Source organism: Phasianus colchicus, chromosome 5 (genome assembly GCF_987193195.1).
Source record: "Phasianus colchicus chromosome 5, bPhaCol1.hap1.1, whole genome shotgun sequence".
Classification (NCBI taxonomy): Eukaryota; Metazoa; Chordata; class Aves; order Galliformes; family Phasianidae; genus Phasianus; species Phasianus colchicus.
This window is the reverse complement of record NC_143440.1, coordinates 36,819,626-36,845,425: the sequence shown is the minus strand read 5'-3', so window position 1 is coordinate 36,845,425 and position 25,800 is coordinate 36,819,626. Positions and strand designations below refer to the sequence as shown.

The 25,800-nt window shown below is 44.5% G+C and overlaps 1 protein-coding gene across 1 annotated transcript; it reads left to right on the top strand.

The window, feature by feature from the left end:
- Positions 1–1,328: 1,328 nt before the first annotated feature.
- Positions 1,329–25,800, top strand: EGLN3 (egl-9 family hypoxia inducible factor 3). Its single transcript, XM_031593798.2, has 5 exons — positions 1,329–2,056; positions 21,898–22,017; positions 23,579–23,715; positions 24,390–24,463; positions 25,517–25,800. The coding sequence occupies exons 1-5, from the start codon at positions 1,700–1,702 to the stop codon at positions 25,552–25,554; spliced, it is 726 nt and encodes a 241-aa protein (XP_031449658.1). The 5' UTR covers positions 1,329–1,699; the 3' UTR covers positions 25,555–25,800.

The window sequence follows — 25,800 nt, the reverse complement described above, 5'->3', positions numbered from 1 at the left end:
GTAAATGGCAAACTGGATGTGAGCCAGCAATGCGCGCTTGCAGTCCAGGATGCCAAGGGTGTCCTGGGCTATATCAAAGGAAGCATTGTCAGCAGGTACTCTGCCCTGGTGAGACCTCACCTGGAGTACTGCATCCAGATGTAGAGTCCTCAGTTTTGGAGAGATATGGACCTGTTGGAGCATGTCCAGAGGAGGGCCACAAAAATGATCCAAAGGGATGGAATACCTGTCCTATAAGGGCAGGCTGAGAGAGCCGAGGCTTCAAACTAAAAGAGGGGATATTTAGATTGCATATACAAGGAAAAAATGTTTTATGATATCGGTGGTGCGGTACTGGGAACAGGCTGCCCAGAGATGTGGTGAACATGTGGTGCCTGGAGGCATTCAGGGTCGGGCTAGACTGGGCTCTAAGCAACTTGACCTAGCTTTAGCTGTTTCTGTTCATAGCAGGACCAAACATACCTCTAAAGGTCCCTACCAACTCAAAAGATTCTGTGGTTCTATGACCCAGATCTGATGGTGAAGGAAGAACGTCCTGCCTAGATGTGGCCTTTTGGGGTGAAACCGGAAGGTTCTGGCTTCTGGAGGGCAGCAGAAGTGAAGCTGATCCCCGTGACAGTACCACACGCAGACTCAGTCACGGTCGCAGCCATGGCCACGGGATCTGGGGTGCTGAGGTGCTGATGGCTTTGCGTAGTTGAGAGTAGAGCAACGCGGCTCGGAGCGGCCGTACTTAAGTGACCCCGGTGCACCGAGAGCGCAGCCGGGCGCTGTCTGCTTTTTGCTCTGACTGAACGGATCGTGAAACACAGCCGCGACGGGCTGCCTCGCGTGGCTCTGGCGCTACAGCGAGGTGCTGGCAGCCCAGCCCAGGGGCTGTCTTTGTCGGCAGCGCCAGCAACGCAACAAGCCCTGTGGGGTGAATAATTAGGGGAAGCGCTGTTTTACTATATAAATCTCTCACGAAACGTTGTGTTCTTTGCCCTGAGAAGCTGCCCCGATGCCCCGTGAAATGTTTTTGTCCGTTGTTGAGACTGCCCTTGCAGCCGCTTCGGGAAACGAATAGAAGCGGCAGCAGCAGAAGGCCCGTGGACATTCCGGCCTCGCTCGTAGCCGCGCCGCGCCGCCGACATGCCGGCGGAGAATTCCTCAATGGCGCGGGCCCCGCCCCCTCCTCGGAGGGGCTGTGCCGGCTGCCCGCAGCCACGCCCGCCCGCTCGCACGTGTGGAAATGCTCGCTGCTTGTTCCCCTCGGGCAGGCCCCGCCCCCCGAGCGCCTATTGGCTGCAGTGGATGCAGGGGGCGCGGTGGAGGCGTGGCCCTCCGTGCCGGGCGGGCTCCACCCACGTGCGGCGGCGCGGCGGGAGCGGGCGGGCTGCGAGCACACATCCCGCACGTAGCCCGCGTATTAATCAGCGCGGGGCCATCTGCCGCCCGCTCCTTAAAGCGCTGGGGGCTGCGGGCGTCGTGAGAGAGCGGTTCGGTGTTGTGCGGTGACAGCGGTATCAGCGCGGGGCTCCGACAGCAGCGTCGTCCCTGAGGTGCGGGGCTGAGCCGAGGCGCGGAGCAGCGCGCAGCCCGTCCGGGCGTCTGCAAAGTTTGGTCCCGTCCCGGCGTCCCGTCCCGGCCTGGAGCCGGCGGGCATCACCTACCAAGGCGGGTGCCTGCGGGGCAGCGGCGCGCCCGTCCCCGCCGCGCCATGCCGCTGGGGCACATCATGCGGCTGGACCTGGAGAGGCTCGCCCTGGAGTACGTCGTGCCGTGTCTGCACGACATCGGCTTCTGCTACCTGGACAACTTCCTGGGGGAGGTGGTGGGCGACTGCGTGCTGGAGCGGGTGAAGCGCATGCACCGTGACGGTGAGCTGGCCGACGGGCAGCTGGCTGGCCCCAGCCGCGGTGTCGCTAAGAGGCATCTCCGCGGCGACCAGATCAAGTGGATCGGGGGCACGGAGGAGGGCTGCGAGGCCATCAACTTCCTTCTCACGCTGATAGACCGCCTGGTGATGTACTGCGGCAGCCGGCTCGGCAAGTACTACGTAAAGGAACGCTCCAAGGTAAGCGGAGCTGCTCGTGGCTGCGGGAGGTTCCCCGCTCCCGGCCCGGGGACGCCCCGTCGGGCTGATCCCGCGGCGCCGCTCGGGGCGGCACCGGGAGCGCTGTCCTGGGGACGCCCGCGGCGGACGGGGAGCACGGACGGCTTCCCGGAGTGGGGCCTCGCGGGTCGACAGCCCGGTGCCTCGTCCCTAGTGCCGCTCCCTCGTCCGTTGATGGCATTGCGCTGCGTCCCGTCGGAACCTCGCTTCCCAGCTGCGGGAACCGGCACCGCCGTGTTGGGAGTACCCTGCCAGAACAGCCCGGCCGTGAGCTTGACTGTCCTTCAGGGACTTGGTCCAGGTGGACGGAGAGCTCCTCCGTACGCGGCTGGATCGGGCTGCTGGGCTACTCGCGGCAATGCGGCAAGGCTGTCCTAACTAGTTTCAGTGTTTGTGCCGGTGTCCTACAGCTGAAGAGGCTATCATTGCTCCCTCTGGGATTTGGCACAAAGTAAGAGATGCTCTGTCTTAGTACGGCAAACTTTTTGTTTTGGTAGGAGAGAGTCTGTATTTTGTTCCGAGACTCTCTTGTTTGGGAATGGAGAGGACCCCGCTGTGTATTACCGTTGTAGATTTCTTTCCCAATGAAATTTGGCCTTTTTATGTCAGTAATTAAGTTTGGCCTAACTTCGTTATTCTGTCCTTGTCTTGCTGTGGTGAAGCAGGCTGGTTTGGCACCAACTTTATTTCTTTGTCCTGAATGTTGAAAATGTCCTTGTTTCTTTTCTTTTTTTTTTTCTTTTCTTTTCTGACTTGAATTCCATAATATGTCGTATACTTCTAAAATGTCCATGTCTTTTTCGGAAGTGCAAGAAATAAAAATGATGTGGTTTTTTTTTTTTTTTTTTTTTTTTTTAATTAAAAGACAAATGAAAGGTTAAGTATTTGCTTGGATCCTAACTTGCAACAAACTATAGGGATGTGTGGTTGGTGATGAGATTCTTTTTTTCTCTACAGAAAAATGAAGGAACTAACATGCCATGTTTATCAGCTGCTAGGGAACCCCTTTGAACCTGTGTGTTGGAAGGCCCCCACACACTTCCACACAGTGATGGGAAAAACACAAGGCTGGAGCACGGCTTTATTGTGCAGTCCCACTGAACTGCCCATCAATCTGGTTAAAGCTTGGGTAGATTTAGTTAAAATGAGTGGACCAGCGTTCACTCATCTGTGGTGTAAGGAGGTATGAATACCCAGTCTGCTTGATCACGCATCTAAGGGCATCTCAGATCCTTCTCTGGGTGGCTTCTGTTTGCCTGGTTTCTGAAGGTGCAGTGCTGTATGTTAGCAAGGTATCTGGGGAAAAACTCAGCTAGATGTGAGAGGGCTGCTGGTGCTGGCTGGGGAGAAGGGTCTCTTGGGATTTAGAGTCTTTGAAATGGAGTTGTGGTCTTGCCACAACTTTGTGCCAACAGCGGTAACACATGACAGAACTTGTTTTATAAATAAGTACCAAGCTGCTTGCTATCGAGTCTTTTGGCCCTTGTGATTCACCAGGGAAGTATCAGACTCCAAGTAGTATGTGGAAATGCTGCACGAGAGCATGAGATTGAAAGGGGCACAGTATGATTTGCAAAACTAAATGCAGAGAATTTTCCATCTGAAATTAAGGGTAACCAATCCCTTAATGATAATATAAATGCCATAGATATGGGAGTAGCAGCTGTCATCTGTAGCTGGTATGCGGGACACCTTTGCCAGGAAGATTATTCCCATGACTAATCAAGTGACTCCTGCAGTGCATGCAGGTTCCCACGTCACCTATGGACATTCTCCTTCCACCATTAAACCAGCCCTTTTTGCTTATTTTCTGAAGACTTGTGAACACATGCTGAATTTAAAAGTATGATTTTTTTTCTGTGTGTGTATTTTTGTATTATCAACTGTGCACAGAAATGGATGCTCAGAGAACCTCTCAGAGGGAGATGTTTCTGAGCAACTGGGCCAACACTTCTTAGATAGAGATGTGCTATTATTTATTGGTTAGGGAAATTAATATTTGACAGATAGGGTTAAGAGTTCCATAGCAATCTGTTGAAAGTGTAAGCCTTTGGCTACATGGTAACTCCCTTGTAGTGGAAGTGAATTGGCCTCATCACTATTTATATATTTAAGCTTTTAAAATGATAGTATGTCTTTAATCTGCAGCCTAAGTATTGGAAAAGTAGGAGAAGTTTTCTTAATAAATGAGCTTTTATGAGCTAAATTTCTGCTTACTGTAATATGCTTCATGGGTTTCATTTTTTTTGTAGCTAAACAAACATCAGAAGACAAGAAAGACTCTTGTACAACAAAGGAAGCTTTCCTTGCAGCTACATATGAGAAATGAGTCAGAGTAGGATTTTGTTGTTTCCATTTGACTTTCAACACCATTGCAAGAAAGTTGAGATTGCATCAAAGAGAATGGATGGAAGTTAAACTTTTACAAGGGTACCGGATACATTTAAGAGCTGTTGGTTGGTACTTGAGGGCTGATAATGAAATGTAACCTTTCATCCTTGCAAAGCAGTGATCCAAATTTATCTTTGGAACAAGTCATATTTAAAAATATTAGCTGACACGGTTAAAAGATAAAAATAACCAGATAACATCCTTCTAGAGTGCTCTTCTAATGCAGACCCCATGTAGTGTTAGTTGGCTTCTGCATTCTCTTAAAGTAGAGTTTCTCTTTGGTAGGAAACTAATTTGGTGGTTCCCTTTTTGCAGTGGATAATGTCTTGGAGATCTCTCCAAGATGTATTTGAGCTGGGTTTAGTCTTCTTGGTATGAGAAGATTGACATCCTTGCACAGAGAGACTCTCTGGCCCAAGGACAGATGACCTATCTGCATGCTGCAGGAACTCTGGTACTTGGTAGGGAGTGGCTGGCTGCTGGCTGGAGCTGATGAGCAAGGCAGTAGCATCCCATGTGAGGCCAATCACCTGGAGTGCCCTGAAACGAGTGGTATCTCAAGGCTGCTGATGAAGTGCTACAGCATCTAGCTCCTTCTGTTCCAAAGTCTCTCTTGGTGATAGTTGGGTTCTTCAGCGGCTCTTGGTGCTGGAAGTCTTCCCATCTGTGAAAGGCATGAAACCACCTGCATGTAAAGTGTGGAGGTGACACAGGGGCCTGCCAAGTGTTATGGAATGATCCGGGGGCAGGTGTGAAGTTCTGCAGATCAGATGTCTTGTGAAAAATCCCTGTGAGTTATAAGTAAAGAATCCAAGGCAACGATAGTTTAAAAAAAAAAAAAAAATAGGTTGGAAGCTGCAGGTGCGTTAGTTTCTGTGGAGTTTGCATTTCAGCAGCCTGAGTGGTACTGCAGAGCTGAAGGAGCCCTGGGTGTGTGCAGTCTTTCCGGTGGGAGGCAGAGGATCTTGCCTGTCCCTGAGGGGATGTGGCTGTTCCCCTGTTCACTGCTTTTCTGGAGAAGAGTGCTGTTCCTTGCAGTCAGGCAGGGTGCCTGAGTGATGTCTTCTGCCAGGATCTGCTGCTTTGGGCCACTTGTGCGAGGTCAGCACTGAGGCCCAGTGTGCACTGGTCCCACAGATGTGAGGGCCTGACAAGCTGGCTTGGTAGAGCTTGGTGTGAACTCTGTACCCTGGTCTTGGCAGTGGCACAGTCTGCTGCATGTCACTGATACCCTTCTGGTGCTGTTGTGAGTTGAAATCTATGTGAGGGTGACTTGTGGAGACCTTGAGCTGCAAAATGAGGCAAGAAGCCTTAGTCCTAAGAGCTGACATCTATTGAAGAAAGCCTGAGGCTGACATTTTAAGCTCAGAATCCAAGTGATACTGTTCAATATCAAGTATATGGCCAGAAGTTAAAAAATGTTTTCAATTCGAGCTTCATTTACTTAGAAGTCCCTGTGGGATGTGAACTCTTTTGAAAACTGTGCTTCAAAAGCTTATTGTGGGCTCTTCAGTCTTCTTCTGGGACACTTTCTGCATCCTCATGATGCATACCTCCCAGTCACCCAGAGCCTGGTGGGCTCTCTATGAAGGTCACAGGAGAAGCAGGCACTGCATGGCTCATGAGTGACAGCTGAAAACTGAGGCAGGTCCTTCTTGTTTGCGTTCGTAGGTAGGTTTTGAAACCTGGCCTGTCTAGCAGCTTGTTACCAAGATTTCCGTTCCTAAGGATTTAAAAAATACATAAGATGTCACAAATTGGGTTTTTTTTTTCTTCTTCCAAATTCATCAGATCAGATAATGAGACAAAACAGTTTTGTATTTCTTTATGAGAAAAAGAAAAATTCTATTCTATGCTCATAAGAATTCAATTTCAGTCCATTGCAATTAAAATGTGAAGAGACACTGGTTTTTCTGATTTGAGGTGCAGATGTAAGGAGCAGGATAGAAGAGCTGAAGATCTGCCTATAGAAATATACTGGCTCACTGTTCTTCACAAAGGATTTCTGATACTTGCATAGCAGCATGCCTTGCAATTAGTTGACAATGGGAGGTCTGATGCATACTGCCATCCAGAAGAAATATGCATAATTTTTCTTCCTTTTTTTCCTAATCAAATGCACATGTTCTGGCATAATGGGTAGGTAGGTTCAAATCTGTTCTTCTGGCTGGCTGCCGGCAGAGTCCAGAGCCACTGGAACTGTAAATACAGCAGACAAGTCGTTTTATGATATCAGACTGAGGAATTCGGCATTGGCAGGGATCCTGGAGTGGTTGCTTTGGCTCCATGTCAAAACTGATGTTTATATCTGTGTTTGTCAAGCAAGATTAGTTAGCTTGGTTAATTATACACAGGAATGTATAATTTTTACTTGACAGTCAGAGCAATAAATGAATATAAACCTGGGTATATTAGCTTGCTTTTGTTTTTCATCAAATTATTCTCAATGACTTTCTGAAAGTTTCAAAATACGCTTATTTTCTGCAATCTATCAGCAGGGATAGAGTATTGGCAAAGTGGATCAATATTTTACAGACAGTGATGCATGTGCCCACAAGTGAGCTCAGGAGCGTGGGTGGCCTTGGTAGGATGTTAATGGAGCTTGTCCTTAAGCTGCTTATAAGCCACTTCACTTCAACACCTAAGCTTAGACCTGTTTCATGTCATCGCTCCTAAGAACCTGAGTTTAGTGCGCTGATGATAGGCTTACTTCATGGCAGAAGTGGAGAAACTGCACCATCCTCAGTGAGCGTGGCACCAGAGCCTCTGCCAGCCGGTGGCTGCTGTTGGCCTTCGTGCCCAGCCCTTGCTGAGGAGAAGTCTGAAATCACCCACTGGTCTCCTTGAGGAGCCTATCCCTGCACTATGCACTCAGGATGCGGAGGGAGACAAAAGTTAGCTATTCCTGCAAGATAGGGGAAATGAGTGGAGGTTAGATGTCATGGAGGGCACAGTGTTTGTGCATGCATCTGTAGTTTCAGGGTAGTTTATTCAATATTTTTCATGTCTGTAGTTTTGCAGGCAGGCAGTGCTTGATGAGGCTTACTAGACTCCTGAGCTATATAATGATGGCAGAGCAGTGAAGTTTTTCCACAATCTTCCACATACTGGTAGCACATCTTCCTCAGTACCTGCTTACCCACTGCAATAGCTGTTTTGGTACCAGTCCATTCCAGTACTGCTATGTCAGCTTGTAAAGCCAGAGACTTGCAGGTGAAGCCATAATGATGTGCATGCCAATATCCATATTACTCACAAGTCCTAAGTAAATAGGTGCCTCTCGGTTTGTTTTTGTATAAGGGCTCATTGCTTGTTAGCTGCCGATGTAAGCCTTACCCAGCTGTGTGGGGAGGAATGTGGTAAGCAGGTGGCATAAGTGCCACTTGGGTCATGGTGTGTTTGTCCTTTGGACTTGATGGGTGTGTATGGCACTGTCAGGCACAGTGTCCTTGGGAGAATTGCTAGGGAAAGCTGCGGGATTCAGAGAGCAGTGCCCCCCACTGCCCCTTTGCCTGGCAAGGAGGGATGAGCTGACAGCCTTTTTCCAAGGTGGTTATTAATGAACAATTGAGTTCATTACAGCTCAGTGCTAATAACAGCATACATTTAAATGAAGATGCATTGATGCTGGTAACACTGATGCAGGACAACATGTACACAATAAAGTGAACTTGTTCCTTTCTATTAAGAATTCCAGCTGCCTGTGCTGACCCTGATGTCCTTACTTGATGACAAAGTGAACTCTTGCTTCATCAACTGCCAGACTTACTCGATTAGCGCAGCCTTATCCTGGATGTTGCCTCCTGAGCAATTGTCTTAGATTAATCCCTGGAAGCCTCTTCTCCCTCCCTTTTCTCTTCTGCTACACCTTTTTATCTTCTAGAGAGAACTCTTTTTTTTTTTTTTTTTTTTTCTTTTTTTTCTCTCAGCAGTGCTGGTGGTGATGGGGCTTAGCAGGCTGCCAAGGGAGGTGATGGAGTTACCCTCCTTGGAGGTGTTCAAGAACCATGTAGATGTGGCACTGCAGGACATGTTTTGGTGAGGATGGGCTGGTGGTTGAACTGGATGATCTCACTAGTCTTTTCCAATATTAATGATTCTATGATTCCTTCCCACATGTGGAAGGGATGGGGCAGAGGGAAGATAAAATCAGAAAGGAGGTAAAATCACAGTGACCCAAACATGAATGCATTTTTAGTAGATGAAAAACTGACGCTTGCTGAGTGGACTGGGCACACTTAGAGATCAACACTTACCAAATATTTCAAGATGACTCTTACGAAGTACTTATTATTATTATTATTAAATACTTACTTTTCTAAGAAGTTTTCTTCTGCTTCTGTTTTAAGGATTGCCTTTCCCTCATTGTGTTATAGGTAAAAGGTAAGTTGTCCTTCAGCACTAGCAGGTCACACAGTGCTTGTCCACCTTGCAGTGGATGGCTTGTGAGAATTAGGAGGTCAGGAAGGAAGCTGGTGAATAAGCGTTGCTGGTTTTAGACTTATGGAGGAGGATATGCAACTTGAGGGAATTGGGAGCCCTTCATTGGATTTATCATGACTGTAATCCTTCTGTTTCAGTGCTGAGAATTGAAAGCATTGTTAGAAAGCTGCCGGCAGCATAAGACTCCCTAAGGATCTGGAAAGGTTTTATTGGATTAACAGGGGAGATGTAGGGTTGAGGTGCTTTCGGAACTGCTCCTGGTACCTGTGCAAGGGCAGCTGATATCCTCTTGGTGGGCTCAGGGTTATGAATAACTACTGCAGGGTGACTTTACAAAAGGTTTTGATTTACGCTTTACATTAGGTAGCAATTTGTTTCAGATCTTTTATTGCTTTGAAAAGAGACGACAGGGAGTTGGTCAGGAAAGCAAGATCTCTCTAGATGTTTAGACAGTGAGGAGGGGGAAGAAAAATAATGAAGGAAGCTCCTGCCAAGTAGACTGTCTCCTGCTGCTTAACTATTCACAGCCATGCCATTCATACCGCTCCTGCAGCGGTCTGGAGAGCTGTAAGCCCCATTTCCCCTCTGTCACTCAATCACATCTGCATCTTCTGTCCCTCAGTGACAGAGGAGCTCTTCCCCATAGTCATTTTTTGTCATCATTGTGTTTCGATAAGATGCACAGATGAAGAAAATCAGTGCCATCACAAAACACGTAATGGAAAACATTTGGTTACAGACGCAGCTCGTTGCTCTAATTTTGCACAAGTAAAATAGTGCAAGAGATTTTACTGAACATAATGATTCCACGAAAGCTCAGCAAACATTTGTGCCACCAGCCACCCATGGCACAAATGAACAGTGTAGATTAGAGGAGTGTATGTAGAAAGCTGTCTATACAGTCTAGAAACAGTTTGCCTAAAGCTTTGTCAACTGGAAATGGCAGAGTAACCACATCTTTTGGCATACACCAGAGAATTGCAACCTACTTTGCAGCAAGGAATAACTTTTTAAAATATATATATTAAAAACGTATATGTGAATATGAAGTGTGTGTGTGTGTGTGTATATGTATATTTCTCATCCTTTTTATCAGAATACTCTTTACTTTCTTTTCGGATCTGACTGGCCAAACAAAAAACGTTTGCATTTTTTCACTTCTCTAAGTCACAATAATCTTTGCATAGACCTTATTTCTTGCACTGTCACTTTTTTGTAATACAATTTGGTAAGACAAGATAAATGTTTCTAAAGATTTGACTCCACATCAGGAACTCACTGAAGCTTTTTTTTTTTTTTTAAAGTCCATTTGAAATCAATGAGTCTGAAGCACATCCTCTTGTGCTTGGCTTGGACTGTGCTACAGTATTTAGACTACTTCAGGAAAAGTTGTGATTTCTTGTTCTGCCCTAATTCTTCATCTGTTTTGTCTTGGGTTTGAAACAGATTTTTGTTTGCTGCTTGGAAGGCAATAAGGAGCCTTTCTTGATGAAAGGCTAAGTATGCACGCTGTTCACACTGTAGATGGCAGTTAGGATTTGTTTCTGACTTTCGTTACTGTTTGTCTCTAAGCAAACCTGCTCCTGTACCAGGAGATTTATTCCAGCAGTGCATATGGGGAAGTACATGCTGGCCAGTGCGGGCTGGGGAATGCTGCCTGAGTGGGGAGAGCCTGGGATGCACAGCAATGTTTGGCAGTTAGCTCCAGGCAGTGGGTGCTGGTGGAAAAACATCCAAAACTTGAGAAATTTGGTAGGAGTGTGCTTTTTTTTTTTTTTTTTTTTTTTTTTTTAATGGTACTTTAAATCTCAGTTCTCAGCTTTCCCATTCCTTGGTTAAATTGTGCTTGTTGTGTTTGCTGCTGCAGACTATGTAAAGTGTAACTACACCTTTCCCTTCCGGAATCTGGTAGAAGTAGTTTGAAGGAGGAAAAGGGAGGAGCTTCACTGTAAGTGCTGTAGCATGTCCTTCCATTGAGGTATTCAAATCATGGTATCTGACTAGCCATGCATGAAGAGAACAGGGTCCCCCAGGATGTACTGATAACTTCATTCTTTACAGTATTTACCATTGCTTCCATTTTCCTAAGTTAACGTGAGTTCTGCTTTCCTCTGGCTGTGCAGCATGTGCATGGTGTCTCTGGAGCTGGCCAACAGGAAAGGTCAATGCCTGGTTAAGTATTTTACATGCTTCCTCTTTGCAGAGGAGCAGTGAGAGAATTTGCAAATGCAAGTCCTTGCTGGCAAATGTACTGCAATTTAACATATGATAGTTTTCAAAGGCTGACATGTCAAGGTTTTGCATTTCACTTACATTTCCAAATACACAACTTGGCACCTAACTAGTGGCTTAGAGGTTCAGTGCCTGCCTGACACTTATAGAGATAATTTCTTGGCAAGGATGAAAATGTTGTTGACCTGTATATTGGTGTTTTTTTTGTTTTGTTTTTAATTAATATGCCTGCAAGTGATAGAAATACTTCCTATTTCTTGTTCTTCATGTTAAGTTGTCTTCTGCTAGGTCTTGGTTAAAAACCTGTCTCACTGCTTACAATCCACAGAACAAACTTCAGCTAAGCACGATAATTAGGCTGCAGTTAGGAAAAACAGCAGCACTGTTGCTGTTTTTGGTGACCAGATGTAGAAATTATGTCCATTTTACTCCCATACCTACTGATGCTTTCATACCTCTCTATCTCTGACTGGCCCCCATATATCTGTATCACCACCCCCTTGCTGGGGGTTTCCTACCCCCTGTTCTCTTGTCTCCATCCCAACAAGCAGCAGAGGTAGGGACAGGGCTGCTGGCCCTGGCTGCCCAGCAAGTACCCCCAGAGAGCAGCTCCCATCCAGCCCTGTCAGCCACACCTGCAGTGGCTCTGAGGACACACTGCTCCCATCATGCTGGATGCCAGAGAGGAAAGCTTTTGGAGAGGAAGAGGAAAATGAAGGGAACAGAGCCAGAAAGACTTCTCCAGGCTTTCTGCATCCTCAGGAAACGTCCTGAGCCCATGCTAGAGACCACACCTCCTGCTTAGCGCTTGCAGTGCTTCCTGCAAAAACTACCTTGCATGCTGAGAAACACTATTACTTTAAGTCCTGGTCCCAAATTCTGTCTTGAGACCTTCTGAAGTCTGTTACTGTGGGAGCTACTGGGTAAGGCTGCAGGAAGCAGCAGAGAAGCAGAGTGAAGGGGGCTGGGAAGGAAACTTGCAGCCACGGCCACATCCTACACAGGGCCACCGCCTGGCTAGTGTCTCTGTGTGTGGCCATACTGCCATACTGTCAGCCTGTGGGGCTGGGCTTTTTTGTCAGGTGGTGGCAGCATAAATCTGTGGGAGAATCTTGACCAGTAGGAAAAAAAAAAGTGGGATTTTAGCAGACTGAGTTCACGTCTGGGCTCTGGTGCTGCCTGCCAGCTGGGTTTTAAGACTAAGCTTCCTCAACTTTGGGTCCAGGGCTTTTGTAAATAGTAACATGCAACTACAAGGGTGTACAGATGGATGGAGCTCCATTTGCCATGTGCATTCATATGTGTATCTATGCATGCTTTCTTTGCTCAGAGTTGCCTAGTTCCTGTTGATGCACATCTTGCTGATATGAGCATCAACTGTGGATGGTGGGCTGGGGGCACAACCACACTTAAATGAATAGATAGATTTATTTATTTACTAATATGTTTTTATTGCCTAACCTTAGAACAGGTGTATAGTTATATCATCATAAACGGCCTTGAATTTGAACAGCTTCTCTCTTTTTCTGTGGGGAAAAGTGCTGTGTCACTATGTACACGTTCACCCCTTTTTATTGCACCCAGACTCAACAGATTGCATTGGTGTGAAGTACAAGGGTAGCCAAAGCAGGCAAAGCCTTATAGATAAGGATTGCTTATGTTGTTTAGGCACAGCAATATTACTTCTGATGGTAATTTATTATAGGTAGCTTTAATGAGTTTACCCATAAATATTAATTTACACAAAGTCCTGTGCAGAGTAAGCGTGCTGTTAGCTAGGCAATGTCCTTCACAAAGGTGGGGGGAGCAGGAGGCAAGTGAGACAGCTTCATTGCAAAGTTAAAGTAGGAGATAACTGGTTTCATCAATTAGCCTTAATTTGGCAATACTGCTGTGATAACAAACACTTGAAAACCATTCAGCTCAGTTTTAGTGCAGTAATGTCTGAGCAGCCTTAGAAGTCTGAATGGCTCTAACAGCTTTGTGAGCAACCTTGAGGCACTTTTAGGGTACTGCTGTGTGACAGTGTTCAGTCTGGACCCTGCCGCCTTTGGTAGCAAGGAGGGACACATGCTGCTGAGACAGGGGTGAAGGGGAGTGTCTGTCCCCAGTGAAGTCGTCTTCAAGTTGATGGTGGTTCACAGCCACCTTTGGGGTGAAATGTTTGAGCACATTGAGCACAGCAGGTGCCACTTAGCAGGTGTTAGGGGATAAAGGCTTGTGGGCAGCACTGTTCACTCACCCTGGGCCCACAGGTTTAAAAGTGAATGACAGGTAACGAAGAAAAGGAGCTTTGGTCAGCTCAAGCAGCTCTGATAGCAGCAAGAAACCTGCAAGGAGTAGCTGTGGTGGCTGTCTTTCTTGGCCTTCTTTTAATGCACCTGTAAGAGCTTTGAAATACACAGAAGTCTTGAAATGTTGCAGTGAAAAGCGTGGTGTAATCTTCTGGGTGATTAGTAAGTAGCAGAACTGAAAAGGTCTTAATTCCTGACAACAGATGCAAGAATGGAATAGTAAATGAGCTATGACCTTATCTTCTTACAAAATAGGTGGGAATATCCCGTGGCGGATGTATTTGCTGGTTGCCATGCCTTTATTCCCCACTGGGAGCCTGAACACCCAGGGACATCCTTACATATTTCCTTAATGAGCCCACACTGACGAATCCCCTTTCCGCGGGGGTGGCCTTCTCCCTGCCCCCTGGGGCTCATTACAGAGTTTACTACATCTGTGCTGGATGTGCACCTGCACTGGATTTGTACCCATGCTGGATGTGCACCCACGTTGGATGCATGTGGAGCTTTCTCATTAGTGCTAGTCATCCTAGCTTGCTTCTTGGGGGAGAGGTTTAGCAAAGTGCTTTTCTGGGTGATGAAAGAGACCTTCAGGTACAGGCAAAAGTAATCCAAAAGTGCAAAATCACAGGGCACTTTTTTTTGAAGCACAGATGTTTTAGCCTATCTGTAAGAGGCATGCAGGTGTGGGAGACCAGTGAGACCCAGCAAAGAGAAGCGCCCTGCTGGTGCGTGCTGCAAACATGTTTTTTTTCCTCTTCCCTCCACAGCTTCTCTATGAAGTGTACTCTGGAGGAAAGTTTGCGTTTGATTGCCGATAGCCTCACGCTCTGCACGTAGCACTGTCATTAAGCCATCATCTTGCTGGCCGGCAGCCAGGGCTTGACAGCCGAGAGTGGGCGGTCCTTCCGAACTGAAGCAGCCTTTATTGATACACTGGGGCACTGCGCATGTTTACAGCTGCTAATTGGGGGCTTAAACTGAATATCCTTGACTGAATTAATTCACTGGCAATAGCCGTTTAAATTTCAGGTCCTGCCGCGATGGCATGTCTGCTCTTCACAGCACGTTAATCTCTGTTGTAGCTGTATTGTCTCTGCCTACTTGCAAGGAGCAATGACTGGGTGATGTTTCAGCTTAAAAACTAGTTTTAGGTCAGAGGATGATGTAAAATAAGTCTTAACCTGATTTTCCTGTTGCAGAATGTCAGACAGGAGCTCTGAGGAGCTGGAGAAAAGTGTTAATTGACATACATGCAGGAATACGTGGATTATTAAACATACGAGACAGGAGGTTAATCTTTTTCTCAATTAGAAGAGACAAAGGTGCTCACTGCAAGTACAGTTGGGATCCTATGGCAATTTTAGATTTATTTCCTTAAACCTTAGTCTTCTCTTTTCTCCTGGTCTTGCCAAGAGACTGAAGACAGAGTCTGAGTGGCAGCCTGAGAACAGGAGATGTTTTGTTAAGTCAAATAAAATAACAATCCGGACAGTATATGGAAGAAGGTAAATGTAACTCATCCATGAAATCAAAAAACAGATTATTCTCCTTAGAAACAGGGAGACCTTCCCCCTCCATCGTGTCCTTTGCAGTTTTCTGAATAGCCTCTCCAATTCTGGGACCCCAAGAAGCATCTAGCAACAGGGAGATCTTGATGAAACTCACTGCTGTCTCCAAGCTCAGTTCACAAATGCTCTCTATTCTCTTGGCAGCTGCAAATGGTTACTGCCAGCTCAGGTCCTGTCTGTACTATGGTTGCCCTGTGCCTTCCCACTGTATAGTGGCAATGCCCTGGTAGCCAACTGGAAACTGGAGAGCATCCACACTTATCTCAAAGTGGATGTTCTGCTAAGAAAAGAAGAAAAATAGTCTTATGCTGAAGCTGTCCTTCTTAATAAGACTGTTTAAGCCACGAAGAGCTAAATTTTGTTGTCCATCATTAGAAAAACTTCATGAGCCATGTTACAGATTATTTTAATAGTTCATTTTTAAAATCAGTGTCAATCCATGATCTAGCTGCCTTACAGACAAATTCCATAAGATTTGAACTCTTACTGGGGGCCCTTGAGCTTCTGCTGGATAACATGCCAGTCATCAACATGGTATGATGATAATTCTTAAGCAGAACTTTCATGTGTAATTTTTTGTTTCTGCTTACTGAACCTCTTCTGGAACTAAGAGTAGAAGCAATCTTCTGTCTTACTTCCATAAGTATAATGAGTAAAGATAACCTCAGCACTTCTGAATCTTTTTTCTAGAAAACTTATCTTTTTCAGCGATATTCTCCCCAGTTCCCACTCTCAGGCAGCCACTCAAAATTTCTCCAAAATATGTCTCTGTGAACCCTGGAAGTGATAATTGAGCTATAGTGGTGCATGTGAAAGACCAAAATGGAATAAGGAGAAAGGTTAATTTTTTGGTCTTGGAAGGTCTCAGTTGGACAATCAAGCTCACGCCCATTCAAGGAGAAGCAAATACCAGACCAACTGGCTAAAATCTTGTCCATAAAACCAGAATTGTTTGTACAGTTACAAGTTCTTGCAGCAGGAATGAAGATGTATGTCCAATATGCACTGCTCCAGACTTCCACAGAGAAGTAGTCTCCCAGTATAGGGTCCTTATCAGTCATTCATATCTTATTTGGCCCTTCAGAAGACTCTTCTCACCTGCTTCCCAGGCACCTTTGTGCTTAGGGCTACTTTTACAAACTAATGAAGGAAGTGTCAGGCAAACAATGCTTGAAGGTGAATTCATGGAGTTTGATTTGCCTTGTTCTTAATGGAAGAAGGTGGTAGCCCCAGGGTTTTTATTATCTCTATCAACTTTTTTACTTTTTTAGATGTTTTCCATGCTGCTTGGCTTTAGGCCTCAGTATGAAGATGATAGTTGAAGTGAAAAGATATGTGTGACTTCCCCTGCAAAATTCTAGCCCTTTTTCCAGTGTTTCTTAATTATATAATATATAATTTTTCCTCACAACCTCCTCCCCTCTTGCTTCCACCCCAGAAGAAGAAGCTGACCAAGCAGAAGGTGAGGCTTAGCTCTGTAAATCCAATGGCAAGTTGACTGCAGGCTGAGAATCAAGTTATGGCTGAGAAGTTGAGGTAATGTTTTCTCATGCAATGCTGCTGCTGAAGCCCATTTTGTGATTTGTGTGAACGAAGTGAGCAGGTTTTTGCCCCTTGGAACTGATGATTCCGTTTCCAGTAGGCACGAAGCTAATGTCTCTGTTATTTTTATTTTAACGTAATTTCCTTCTTCTCTTTGTTCCCAACAATTTAATTACCTACAAGGTAATAAATTAGACCAATTTTCATAGTTCATTCTTCGGTATAGTAGTTGAGTATTTTAACTTTCATAAATTCAAATAAACTAGCATTTAATAATGTTCATGAATTTTTTTATACTTAACTGTTATGTACTACACAGTTTAAAAAAAAAAAAAAAAAAAACAAAAAAACAACAAACACTTGAGCACAATTGGGTGCAACAAGCAAGTACTTAATAAACATCCTGTTGTGCCTGTGTCAGACAAGCCTCAACTGAGAATCTCTCATCTTTGATCATCAAATGTCAGACTACTCATGTTCTTTTAATGTGGAGCATGCTGTGTGCCTTATGCTTTCTGGCTGTACAGACTGTTGGCAAACTAAAAGCGGTTTGAGTGCAATATGCAGTCAGACCTAAGTCAATCAAGTGAACCCCAGTAATCCTCATTTCCTAAATTTTGACAAAATGATTTTTGTTTTCACTCGAGTTGAAGGTTAGAAACCTCATATTGAATTGAAATTTTGGAAACTTGGAAGCTGCAGCCAAATAAAAATGTATCTGAAAGTTGCACTGGTTGTAACATTGTTTAATTCTTTTTAGTAGCTTGGTTTTCCTGGCAGCCACCATACCAGTATTTTGGGTCAGCGTTGCCTTCTATCTGTATGGTTGTTCAATTTCATCTGACAGGATTTACAAGTGACTTCTGAATGTAACTGTTTGATGCATGAGCTGTATGCAGAGGTCATCTACACTAGGGATTAAAAGTGGTAGCTGTTCAACAGTATCCATGACTCTGGTGCAGCAAATGGAAAAAAAAAAAAAAAAAAAAGTTAGTTTTTAGTTAATGGGCCGTGTGTGTTGGCAGGGTGGAGTTACACAGGTCACTTTTCTGTGGTTGCAGATCACTAGCTCTGAAAGGAAAGGCTGAGATCAGTGCGGGGTTGCAGCAGCACCTGTGCAACTGACCCTAGGAGCATGTGGGGGCTGTGGCTGAGCAGTAGGCGAGGAGAGCATCTCCTCCTTACCTGCTGCCATTGTGGTCTCCTGTTCAGCTTGTGTGCATCTTCTAGCTGAGGTGTTTTCTGAAGTGTTTTGTTGAAAGTATCAGTCCACTCAGTGCTGCTTGTTTTCTGAAATGTAGCAGAATGATGCCTCACAGCATGGTCCTGGCTATCAGCTGAGAGAACATGTTTTTTTGCCTTGCTAGAAACATTGGAAAGCAGGGGAAAAACCTCTCTGTGGAACTGCTGGTTTTTTTTAATCCATCTCCAAATTTTGCTGGTGTCTTGCTGTTTGACTTGCAGATTTTTCTGGTTGACCTGAGTATAATACTTAAAACTGAAGGATGAATAACTTATTTTCACAAGTTCTGTGCAGCGTGGAGCTTCCTGATGATTCCTGGCTCCTTACTAAAGCTGCTGATTACTGCTTGTTTAACAGCTGGTTGCTTTGCACCCTCTTGGGATACCTAACATTTCTGATAATGACAGTGCAGAAACTGAAGTGTTGATAATTTGCTTTTTATTTTCCAAGTTTTGTAGGCTTTAATTTATGACCCACTGGAGCATTGGTCGTCAAAATACAGTGTGTATGTGATTGCAAATGTATGCATGTACATGTTGGTTCTTAAATTTCAGCTATTGTATAAGGCAAATCCATCTATTTTAACTCAAAATAAGATGAGCAGCTGAAGAAATTTCCTCTGGCGCTTACTGTGGGAAGTTAAGCCCATGGATTGTATTGCCAAACGAAAGAAGTTAGGTATGTTTCTGTTTCCTGCTGTCTGCTGGAGTTAGTTTAATTGAAATTTGCTGATGAAAAGAGGTGCTCCCCCAAAAAGCAGCCCACTCCTGTGGGCATAACAGTAAAAAAAAGTTTTCATTGATGCTCCCTCACCTGAGGGGTGAATGGCTTAATTACCATGATCCACACTCCAGCTTTTGTTGCTAGTACCTCCACTTAACTGGCAAATACCAGTGTTTACCAGTTAAGTCTTGGTCGTGGAGCTCATCTCTTATTCTTGCTTGCTTTGAATGAATCCAAAAGTAGTGCTAACAGCTGGAGTCCCTGCTGAAGTGAGCTTGATCTGCTCTGGAGCTGCTCCAGCCAGTTCTCTGATAAAACCTGATGTAGTTTTAGGAGGACCAGAATGATTTCCCTTCATTGTTTAAGGTTTTGTTCAAATATTCTCCATGCCAGGAACTTTTGCTTTTCTCCCTTTGCTGCTACTAGCAAAATTTCTTAAAGTGAAGTTATAGCAAGGCCAGAGCTCTTGGATTCTGTGGGAATTGTTCTGCTGGTTGATCCCTAGGGGCTTTGTGTGTTGTGGTTGCAAAAGGTGCCTGTGGTAAATAATGCATCATTGTCTCCAAGTTGAAGCACAAGTTTTGCTAACAGAGGATACTATGTGAAGGAAAACTCTGGCATTATGCTCGGATTTCAGTGGTAAGCAAAGCACCTAAATCCCTTTAAGGATCTAGCCTGAAATATGTTATTCTCCAGCGCCTTTTTTATTATGATGTTTAATAATTGTAGCACTGGGTAGTTCTGAGGGCAGTTCAGTAATCTTGCAGCATAGGCTGCATCTCCCTGGTGGCAGCTGTGCTGGCTGTGATGGAGGCTTGCATCCCACTCTTGGCCTGCTGCCTGGCTATTGGAAGCTGCTGTCTCCTTTCCTGCCCTCTCAGTTGCCGGGGTCACGTTCCAGACATGCAGGGACCAGGTTTAGAGTAGGGTTATTTAAATTGTTAGGCTTCATGCAGCTCACTTGTCATGGGATGGGTTAAGAGCTCACCTCTGTGAGTTGCTGTGCTGGAATGGGGGCGTGTGCAAGAGGGTTGTCCCCCTCAGTGTGGGTACAGCTCCATCAGAGCATCCCTACACTGCAGCTGGTTTGTGACTTCCATCAGCCTATTACAAACTCATTTTCAGTTCTTTGCATTAGAGTGATAGTGAAGTGTAAGCTTAGCTATGAAGCCATTTGTAGACCAGAATGACAACAGAGCAGACAGCACTAATGGCAAGGCAACCTACCAAGTGCCAGGTGTGATAAGAGAGGGCTGAGAATTAAAGGTTTTTACAGTTGTTCAGCATGTTCTCTTGTCCCTATGAGGCACCAGCCTCAAAGCAGTGGTTGCCTGAGGTGTCTGGGTGGAGAGCGAGTTGTGACTTACTGCTACCTGCAGGTACTACTCTGCTGGTCCTCATGGCGAAGAAGCAGAGCCAGTTTACACATCACTTGAAGTGCAGAACTGTATTTTTACAGCTGTAGGTGTGTGTATGTACATCCTAACTACCCAAATCCTGTTCCTGGTAGCAGAGGGCCCAAGGGATCCATTGTGCTGGCTGACAGTGACTTCTATCCCCATCCCAATACCATGAACACCATGGCTTTATGTGTGCCAGGAAGCAAAATCCAAGAACCCTGGTATTCCTAGGTGTAAATTTCAGTTTTTCTTGGTAAAGCCTATACTGTATTTTCAGTGCTGTTGCTAACCGTGGTTGGCAAATTATTAAGGGCAGGTCATGCCAGTGGTGCAAAATCATATAGTCTTCCTGTGGATTAAGCATGTACAAGACTTTGGATAAAAAAGTTAGGATGTCTTCTGTTTGGATGGCTGGAAAACTAGATGTGTAAAAAATCCAGTTGAGTGCTTGGGCATGTGGTCGGTAGTGGTTAATGAGCTGTGTTATATCTGTAGGCTGGTAACAAATGCAGCACCACAGGGGTGTCTTAGGACCAGTCTTGTTAACCATCTTATCAATGACCAGAAGCAGATGGCAGAGCACACTCTTATCAAGTTGAAATGACACTAAGCAGGGAGAACCAGTAGATGTGCTTGAGGGCGGGATTGCTACTCAAAGGGAAGCTGATGGTCCAGAGAAACAGGCCAGCAACATTCGCATGAAATTCAACATGGACAAATGTGAAATCCTGCCTTTGTGAAGGAAGAGCTCCTGGGGGGCTGCTCTGCTTTCCAGGGAAACCTGAGGACTCTGGGGATCTCGATAGGCAGCAAGCTGAAAGGGAGCCTGCGATGTGCCCCTGCAAAGCAGCATCCAGGCAGTGGCGCAGCCTAACAGAGATGGAGGAGTATGATCACCCTCCCTACTTAGCCCTGAGAGACTACTTCTAAATATTGAGTCCAGGTCCATAAATGAATATATCCTGTCATCTACCATCACTCTTGCTGCTAATACTGGCAATGAAAGGAGATGTTGTATGGGTGGAAACAGGATTTCTATTGCCATGTTTTTAGAGCAAACCCCAAAGAAGGTGACTGGTATCATATCAAGTGGTTCCAGTAGTGAAGGAGTGACTCTGGGACAAAGATCTTGTATCCAACCAGCAGTCTCTCCTGCTTTTCCCTTCTTTAGGTGCTAATGGTGTTAACTCAAGTTTAATGTTTTTGCTGTAAAAACGCTCTTAAGACCCTTCATCTTGAATTCAGTCATGTGGTTTGGGATAATTCATACTGACACTATCTCATCAGTCAAGGTGAAATTTCCATGGTGAATGAAATGATTGTTTCAGCAGCTCTACAGATGATCAAAGCTTCTGAAAACTGTTTGGTTAGTTCTGTGGCTCAGTCTGTGAAAGCAAACATGTGCTGCCCTGTGCAAACACAGCTCAAAAGAGTTAGACTTTGCTCTGTGGACTTCTGCCCACCCTTCCTGGGGAACCTCACTTTGTGTTGGATCAACGGGATGTATATGACAGAGATCAGAAGATATGAATAGAAGATGGAAATAGTAAGGCGTAATGTCCTGGGACCACTTTCTACTTTCATTATGACTGGAAATTCAGTTTTGCAATGATTGCTCAGCTTTAGAAACTCAAGCAAACTTCATCTCGAACAGCTTCAAAGTCACGTAGCTTGCAGAGAACAAAAATAGTGCATCATAAATACCAGTTGTTTTGTTGTTGTTGTTTTTTTGTCTTGGTGCATATACTGTGAAACATGAAGGTTATCTATTTCCTGTTTGGAATTTCACATTGCTGATCTGCCCAGTGAAAAAATTTGTGTGAAAATTCCTCCTCGTGCAGCTTTTGTACATATAATCTGAAAAATGCTGAGCAAAACTGGTGATGGGAGGATGCTCAGGGAAGAACAAATGAATGTGGGCATCTTGGAGAAATAGTTTTCTACAATCTTTATCTTTTTTCAGGCTATGGTTGCTTGTTATCCTGGAAATGGGACTGGGTATGTGCGTCATGTGGACAACCCGAACGGCGATGGGCGCTGCATCACCTGTATTTATTACCTGAATAAGAACTGGGACTCCAAGGTGAGTGAGCCACAAGGCTGAGGCAGAGCATGAAGAAAAACTACTTCGGAAACAGAGCTTTGGAGAAGTCAGCTGCTTCTGTGAACTGTGATGAACTTTTGAACAAATGGTCCATTCTTCTTTGCTTTACATGTATTTGTTGGTGTTTATAGCAACCTCTTGGAAGTAAGAATCTGAACTGTTTCCTTATCATTCTGTCTCCCATCCCACACACATATTGTTTTGTTGCTATAGAATAACACTTGTAAGCACTGGGCTGTGGCACTTAGTTTTGTTTAGAGAAAAAGAGCAATGAAACTCTAGAAAGAATCATATTCCTCAGGGGATTAAGTGGATTCTGTGAGCAGAATAAAGTGACAGCCCAAATCTAGCATTTAGACTTACAGGAGTTCTTAATGCAGTTGCAACTGTTTTCTTCTCTATGATGGAGAGTGGTCAGGCTCTGGAATGGGCTCCCCAGGGAGCCTGGCTCCAAGCCTGCTGGAGTTGAAGAGGTATCTGGACAATGCTCTCAGATATAGGTTTGGAATTTGGGTGGTCCTGTGTGGAGCGAGGCCTGGTGATCCTGGTGGATCCCTCCCAGCTCAGCATAATCTATGATTCAAGAGGATGGAACAAGCATGTGGCTTAGCTTGTTCTCTGCATCTTTGATCACCAGTGGGTCTCCTTTCAGGGTGGTACTCTTGCTTCTGCCTATATTACTAAAAACAACTAAGTCAGCCTGGAATTTACCATACTTTTAGTTTGGAGACAAAATAAGGGTTTATAAACCACAAGATGTTTTTTTACACTTCTAAACAATCAAATTGTGATTCTGTGAAATAGCAGCCTTTCAAAATCTGAAGGGCAGCTACAGGAGAGAAGGGGACAGACTATTCAGCAGGATCTGTGGTGATAGAACAAGGGAAGATGTCTTCAAGCTTAAAGAGGGTGCATTTAGGTAAAATATAAGGAAAAAGTATTCTACAGTGAGAGTGATGAGGCACTGGAACAGATTGCCTAGAGTTGTGGTTGGTGCCCTCTGGAGACTTTCAAGGTGAGGATGGATCAGGCCCTGGGCAACCTGATCTAGCTGTGGATGTCTCTGTTCATTGCAGGGAAACTGGGCTAGATGAACTTTAAAGATCCCTTCTTACTCTAAGGATTCCGTGATTTTACAAAATACAGGCTCTGAAATACCATAAGCAGTTTTCTTGCACTTGCTGGGAGGAGGCTGTGGTCTCACACTGAAGTGGAACATCCTTATCTGCCCTGCAGTATCCACTGGTTGCAGAGATGTGGCTGGAAACTCAAAAGTTTCTGGGCATTTGTGACAGGGCCACTGTTTTCCTTCTTGGATCATTTACTTTACCCAGATATCTATGCTAAAACATTACAAACTGTTTGAAAGTTGAGGTGGCCAGGAGACACAGTGTACAGTTCCCAGTGCTGTCATATAGCTGCCTTAGTTATCATTAAATGTTAACTATATTTGGATGGTGTGGAGGTGAAAATAAGTTGTTACTCACATCAATATGTGGCTGTTTATGTGTGTAACAAATAACTTCTCCTTTTCTTCCAGCTCCATGGTGGAATTCTTCGAATATTCCCAGAAGGGAAGTCCTATGTAGCAGATGTTGAGCCAATTTTTGATAGGTTGCTTTTTTTCTGGTCAGACCGAAGGAACCCTCATGAAGTCCAGCCTTCTTATGCAACCAGGTAGGTAGTACATTTGATGCTGAAGTTTCGCAAGGAAAAAGTAAAGCATGGCTCCTACCAATATCTCAGCATTTGTATCTAAAATTAGGGCTATTGCGTATTTGTTTTAAGACATATGTGCATAAAAAGTAGATAGCCAGATTTTGAATAGATTTCGTATTTTACTGGAATTTCATCAAATGAGGAATTTTTGAAAGATAAAATTCTTTATGTGATAGAAAAAAGTCCTTTGCCAATGACAGAAGTCTTCCAAGCTGGGCATAGCTGTTTAGCTGGGAAATGTTGGGTCACACTTTTGCCCTTATAACACTACAGGGATTCTTGGGGCTACTGTCTGTCACCAGGCTATGAAAAGCTGATGTGACACAGGGCAGCTCCAAGCTGCCTAAAGGCATCCCAGAACAGAAGAGCATGCAGAGGTCTGTGACCTATTTTGCCCTCTGTTACCAGGGCCTATGCACTCTTTTATGCTTTGAAGCAGAAATTCTCACCTATATTTCTATCCTACTTGTTTGAATACACATATAAAGTGCTATCTGTATTTGTCTTCAGATATGTGCCATTTGTATCCTTTTTTAATTCACGAATTCAATTGTTTTATTGTTTGATTTCTTCACAAGAATTAAACTTATTAACGAAATTTGAACCAAACATAAGATTTCTTTCTTTTATAGATATGCCATGACCGTGTGGTATTTTGATGCTGAAGAAAGAGCAGAAGCAAAAAAAAAGTTCAGGAACTTAACTGGTATGACTTTTACAAAATACTGTAGTTAGAAGGGTAAGGCCTTCGTTTTTAGGACTAGTGATTTGAGATGAAGTAGGACACTTATGAATGTAGAAAATTAAGGCCTGGCCTCAATAACCTGATGGGGAGTATGGAAGAGGTGACTTTTGATTTTTCTTCTAAAACTATAGCTGAGACGTTAATTTTACTTTAGGATTAACTTCTGCATGGACACATTCACAATGACCTTGGAATGTATAGACTATGTAAGTTAGAAAGAAACAAAGTTTATAAACACATACAAGCACACCTTTTGGCAGACAGTTTGCTAGAGTAGCTGTGATAATGGTGCTTTCCATGTGCTGCCTGCTTTCAGCTGGTTTCACAGATGGCCTGAAATCATCCCAGAGACATTTCTGTGGAACCCCAGGATGACCTGACTCCAGCTTTCCTGTCTGCAGCACCTGGGACTGTAGTACTAGCATACAAGTAGGGGACTGAGTATCCAGATGTGCTCTCATGCTCTATGCTCGTGCTCAAAGCATTGTTTGGATCAGTTTCATTTCTGGTCTTTAGGGACTGCCTCAGGCAGTTCCTCAGAATGTGGTGTTGAGAGTATTCTTTCTTTTTCAAGTGTGCTATTCAGCTGGAGACCATCAAAATCATAATTAGTCAAATGGTTTTCGGAGTAGATTGCTGTCATTTCTGTAGCTGGCAGGCAGAACAAATAGAGACTTCATTCTTAGATGGGATTACAAACAAGGATCCAAGAGTTGGGGAAAACTTACCACAGATCTGGAGTCTCTGAAAGATTACTGGGCTACTTAAATGCTGCATAACTTCATATATTCAGCTTCAGCATGCTAACAAAACAAAACCTTAGTAGGACTGTCTTGCTAACATGTTGTGGGTTCATGTAGCATTTAAGTCTACATGATGAATTCATATCAGCAGTCTCAAGTGGAAGTGCTATCCTTTGAAAACAAACCATCTGTATTCTCTTTGTGGTTTTGGATGTTTGCTACTGGAACTCTCTTACTTAATTCTGGCTTTTCTGTTTTTTATTTTACATAGATGCCAGGAAGAGAGAAGCAGCTCTTAATGAAAACTAATCAACTATTTCTGAACTTTGTGAAGAAATAGGATCCCAAAGATGACTTCTATTTCCAATGAACCGTGGCACATTTTTGTTATGCACAAGAACGCACTGGTTGTGTCTCTGTCTAGCATGTGCATCTTGTATTGATGGTACTTAAGGCAGCCTCCTGTCATACCTGCATCTGGCAGAAGGAACTGTTGTTTTCTATTTGCCTTTTGCTGGAAAAAGTAACCAGGGTTTTAATTTAAAAATAAATAAA